The following is a 6000-nucleotide window of genomic DNA, read 5'->3' on the forward strand; positions in this document are numbered from 1 at the left end:
ACACCAGTATTGTTTTGAAGTTGCACATACACCGGTTTGCAAATTCCCATAAAACTTAATAAAGTTAGTCAATTCGTTAGTTTCTACGTTCAACTACAACGAATATTGGTTTCCGAATGTTTCCATTTTCAACTCGACTAACTGGAGCACCGGAAGAAGCCGTGAGTAATAAAAGTAGATGGCGAACAGTTCTTTTGAGAAATTTGGAGAGAAATGTTGCCTAAAACCAAATACTGATGATGTTCCACATCAGTTTGCCGACCCGTCAGCTTGCTGCCGCTGAGAAAATCCGAATCTCTCGATTTCCAACATGTTTAGTGATTCGGAAACAGTATGACGTAACTGCTGATTAAAATTTTATGTTTTGATTCTGCGTATAGGTCGCTTTACTATGAGCATAAGTACGGTGTATGTGCTAGCATGAAAAATGTTGACAGTTGAGTCGCTTTGCAATCGTAGGGTGTATGTAGCCAAATTAAAAACACTAAATAAAGTGCACATAGGGCAGGATTGGAATTTATTTCAAAACGTCAAAAAAAAAAATATTTAGAAATAGTTTTTTAGGCTCAATATGTAGATTATGCGTTTGTCATGCCCATGGAAAGCAAATCTCGATTTGTTTATTTTAGCAGATACGACGGATTGAAGAATTACACTTGAATCAAACGAATTGGTGAAACTAGTAATCCTTTATAAGAGAGATTTGCGGATGCTGACATTTCTGTCAAAGTGTGAGCCAATCGAGCAGCAAGAGCTGTCAAAGTGTGAGCCAAACGAACATGCGTTATGTTTGTTTTGAACTTTTCTTAAGGAGTAATGTAATCCGCTTGAAATTATTTCGGTAAAAGTAATTTTGCATGAAGCAAAAAAATAAAAAATATTTTTCTTTTTAAATTTTTGTCAATGCGATTCTTAGTTATTGATTTTTTCGGCTGTTTATTAGTTTGGTTATGTAGCTCAAAAATCTATAACGAAACAAAATACACTTTTTAGCAATGAGCAAGTCATGTCCGTGATACAATATTATTCTCGACGCCGAGCAAAATCAGCACTGCTGGTCTGTTGCCAAATCATTCCATTTTACTTCCGCTTATCTCTCTATAAAGGATCACTAGGTGAAACGGTTCACAGGCTTTAAAAGTTGTACTAAAATAGAAGCAGGTTTTAGTTCCAAAGTATTGGCATCACGGTTTTGTTCCAAGCAATAAATGTCATTTGATGGCAATCAATCAGCTGCATCAGCTGCGGGCCCGAACCCGAAACATACAAAACACTCGCACGGATCTCACACCGATTTGTTTCAACACAACTGGTAGAACTGTTCTGCTAGTGAAACCAGTGAAATAAATATTTAAAACTACTGTGATAAATTCAGTGAAATGTTGGTCCGACGCTTTCACAGCTCATCTCTCGCATTGGGAAAAGTGGTGCCCACAAATTTGAAAGGTAAATCCAAGAGTTCACAGCAATGGCTCTCGAGGCAGTTGAATGATCCCTATGTAGAGAAAGCAAAGATGCTGAACTACCGGTAAGTTTAAAGTAATGTGTTAAGCACATAATATACATCCTTATGTACATAAAACGATTCACAGATGCCGAAGTGCCTTCAAATTGCTGGAAATCGATCAGAAGTACAACATCATAAAACCTGGCCATACCGTAATCGATTGTGGAGCATCACCCGGATCTTGGTCCCAGATAGCTGTACAGCAATCGAACGCCAGTGGTTCCCAACCTGGCAAGCCAAGGGGAATGGTGATCGGAGTAGACCTGCTGCAGATATATCCCATCGAGGTATGTTACGGCTTTGCAGGGCTGGTAGCGACTGAGCGTCCCAAATATAGTATTATGATTTTCTCCGGGAAATTTATTCAGATATTAGATAAAAGTTTCATCAAGACATTATTCCGATGATTTATTCAGAACATAATTGATATATTCTTTTATGTCTTTCTTAGAAATTATTCCAAGATTTTCGATCATTCCTGTTAAACAGGTTGAAAAGTTGGCATAAACATCGCCTCAGAGAATTAGACCAGACATTCTCTAAAGTTTTTTTTATTTCTTTTGTCAATACGAAAAGTATTAGGTGCTGCTCGCATTACAGAATATTTTTTCTATCGTTTTTCCAGAAATCATCAGTAATTAAATCAGCCTTTTGCTCGAAGTTTACTTTAGAAATTACACGTAGTGAAGTGAATCGTAAGTTCCTAAAACCACGCTTTGAATGCAAAGAAAATGTTTAGAAAATTCTGGAGAAATTCCTCTAAGCATCCCTTCAAAAATTGCTTAGTGGAATTTCATGACTAATTCCTGAGAGAATTGGTGTAGGAATCTTTAGGTAAATTTCGGAAGATTGATTAGGGTTTTCAACTTATTTTTCAAAATCCTATCATTATCGTTTTTGTATTTTTCAAACAAACATTGGCTGGTTCGTTACTTCAAGTGTTGGCATAAACCCTTATTATTATTATTAAATACTAGTGGTCCCGGCAAACTTCGTCTTGCCATCAAGTAGGCTGTTGAAAAACGCCATGGATCGTCCCATACAAAATGACAGTACCGTTCACGCTCGTTTTTTTTCGACTTTCCCGGTGAATATCCTGGGATTTTTATACTCACAAACACGTCGGAACACTTGACAAACAAATCAGAAAAGTAATCATTCAAATCGGTTGACCCGTTAGGAAGCCATTTCGTGACATACAAACATAACTCCATTTTTATTTATATAGAAGAAGATAGATAGATAGACAGGTGGTCCCGGCAAACTTCGTCTTGCCATCAAGTAGGCTGCTGAAAAACGTCATGGTCGTCCTATACAAAACAGGCAGTTCCGTTCGCTCCCGTTTTTTCTAACTTTCCTGTGAACATCTTTAGTTTTTTTATACACACAAACACGTCAGAACACTTCAGGATCATATCTATATGATAAATTTCAAAATCCAATAGCCCGTTCTCAAGCCATTTCGTGACATACAAACACCATTCCATTTTTATTTATATAGATATACACACAAACACGTCAGAACACTTCAGGATCATATCTATATGATAAATTTCAAAATCCAATAGCCCGTTCTCAAGCCATTTCGTGACATACAAACACCATTCCATTTTTATTTATATAGATAGATAGATAGATAATAGATATGTTTATGGTTCATAGCTTTTTCTGCTTGTCATTACTAAAAAATAACCTTTGAATGGTTCGACATTTTTGATGTCGACGAATTTTCCTAATCATGTATCTTAAAATATCTTTTCTCCGCGAGACAAAATGCCAAAAAAGTTTTAGGTAAAAATCGTATTTCCGACCAAAGGTGACTCCCAGATCTTTTTCCTTCCTCACTAAAAAACAACGTTCAACGCTCCGTAATCGTCATCATAGAAACTTCAAAAGCAGTTTGTCTGTTCAGATCTGAAAATTATTCGATGAAAATATGTTCTCTGTGTTTCGGTTGGAGAATAAAATACGATGAACAAATTTTCCTGTAAATTTTCTTGATTTTGAACGAAAAAACTGCTTTTGAAAAGTCCGAAATCAATGACGAATCCTTCCCCCTTAAAGCATACTAACCCCACATCTCAAATAATTGTAACCAACAGCACGCGACAATGCTGGGAAACACCGATTTCATGAAGCAGGAATCGCAGGACAAAATACGCGCCCTCTTGGGCGAAAGGCGAGTGGATTGTGTCCTTTCGGATATGGCACCCAATGCCACTGGGGTTCGATCGCTCGATCAGGAAAATATAATCACCCTGTGCTATTCGGTGTTGCGATTTGCCATTCTGATGTCTTCGCCGAACGCCTCGCTGCTGGTCAAAGTCTGGGACAACGGAGAGGTTCCGCTGCTGGAGAAAAACATGCAAAAGTACTATCAGCAGGTCAAACGCATCAAGCCCCGGGCGAGCCGGAGTGATTCGGCGGAAAACTTCATATTAGCTCGAGGGTTTACCGGAGTGGAACGGTAACAGGTGAATTGATAACTGTATAATTGTAAGTATGTACATGAACCTTTAGATAAGCAGTAATCAGGTAGAAGTTGTTTTTAAACCTATGCAAGAGTTAATATTTTTCCGAAATTTCCGTTAGCAATTCTCTATGTTCCGCCAGTTCCCCTAAAACACATCAGCTGAGAGGATGAAAGTCCTCACTACATTAATGGACAAAATTAATCATGCATCGCCTTATAAACTCTATATTGCTAAAAATCATCGTTTTAGAGCATTTCGAATGATTTTCCCAATGCATAAAGTTTAATTTTTATTATTTGAACTATTTTAGTAGGTTTACAAGAACAGTTATTAAAATACCAAATATATTTTTTTTCAATATCCTATATCGCTGCTTGATAGACATTGCTGAATTTCTATCAAGCTTAAAGAAAACATGCTGCAAAAATCACTGCTGCAAAGTCAGTCATAAGCTGGATTCTGAGTCCTGGGCATACATTTTTCATAAACCAAGAATACATTTGTACATGATCCTGTGCAGGCTTCTCACAAAAATAAGACAAAAAATCTCACACAGTGTTGGGCAGGATTCTCTCTAAATAGTTAGCAAGATAACACAGAATCCTAGCAAGTATTTCAACCGAGTGCACAAAAAGGCCTTCATTGAAATTTGTACTGGGCATCGATGATTGTGGCTAATTCGTCTGACGATTACGATTTAATGAAAATCATTTGGTTTTGCACTCACATAGCTGAAAAAGTATCAGCATACTACCTGCATGTAAGCGCAAGTAGTGATTCTTTTTTGAATCAATGTTACCTATGACGACGACTGAGTCATAGTCATCATTGAAACTTTAAATTCTTAAAACGTTGTATTTTTCTACGATTCGCAAATAATTCGTTGAACACATAAAATGTCTAGTACCTTGTGGCAGAAAAGGTGATTTTTAAAGCACGAGTCCTACAAGAAGTTGCGTACAATATTTTTTTTGCAATTTTGTAGAAGACCACTTGAGGGTATTAGAAATCATATCGGGATGCATTCAGTAATATTTTGAAATTTCATAATACTGTTGTCTAGTTGTTCATTACGCAACTCAAAACAGTTGTGTTGAAGTCGTTACGCAACTGATTCCTGTTGCGTAATGACTATTATAACACTGCATAATTCAGTGTAGCAAAGTAGCCCGTTTCATGACAGACTATCGTGATGAAAAACAGCCTTTCACAATGAGAAATTGCAAAAAAATAAATAAATAAGTGTCAGACGGGGCAAGATGGGCAGCTTAAGGATGAGCTTAAGCCTAATTAAGCCATCCTAAACATTTTTATTTTCAAATTAGTAATCATTCCTATATTTTAAATTATTACTGCAACTTCCAACAATCAAAAGTTTTGATAAGAGAAAAGGGAAGTGACCCATTTCGCATGAAGACGTTTCGCATAAGGACGTTTCGCATACAGACGTTTGGCATAATGGATGTTTCGCATAAAGCAGTTTTGTACCAAAACAGGTAGCATTTTAAAGAAGGCATATAATTCTGATTATGCTAAACGTCCATATGCGAAATGTAGCACCCCCAGACAAAAATTCCAGGAGTATGTGATGGAAAGCTTGATTTTGATTTCGATTTTTTTGTTCCTTTCCTCCACCTCGGACACAAGCGAAAATTTATGTTTGTATCAGCCTTATGTAAAAATAGTTTTGTACAAAACAGATACCGTATGCTAAGCTTACAACTAAACGTGGTTCAATTATTTCACACTTTTTCTCAATTTTACACATAGTGCTCATCTTGCCCCAAGTTGCACTCACTTAAAAATATACTCTAAACAATTGAAATAATTGTCAAGTTTTATAAGTTTTAAGTTATAAATTCGCTCCAGATTATCTACAAATGATTGTTCTAAAGTCAACTACAGTAAAAACTGGTTTTCATGACTACCTCGATTATCCTTTGGATTGCATTTTCTGGTTTGTGTTCTGTAATGAATTTGAATTGAATTGAATTACTTTTTATTGAAGGGATTTTCTGC

General features: G+C 36.5%; 1 protein-coding gene across 1 annotated transcript; it reads left to right on the top strand.

The window, feature by feature from the left end:
- The first annotated feature begins 1258 nt into the window (after positions 1-1258).
- On the top strand, positions 1259-4064 carry LOC5574663 (rRNA methyltransferase 2, mitochondrial). The gene is made up of 3 exons (XM_001655188.2): positions 1259-1528; positions 1593-1794; positions 3610-4064. Exons 1-3 carry the CDS (start codon positions 1380-1382, stop codon positions 3976-3978), a joined length of 720 nt encoding a protein of 239 aa, XP_001655238.1. The 5' UTR covers positions 1259-1379; the 3' UTR covers positions 3979-4064.
- The last annotated feature ends 1936 nt before the right edge of the window (positions 4065-6000 follow it).

Source organism: Aedes aegypti, chromosome 3 (genome assembly GCF_002204515.2).
Source record: "Aedes aegypti strain LVP_AGWG chromosome 3, AaegL5.0 Primary Assembly, whole genome shotgun sequence".
NCBI lineage: Eukaryota > Metazoa > Arthropoda > Insecta > Diptera > Culicidae > Aedes > Aedes aegypti.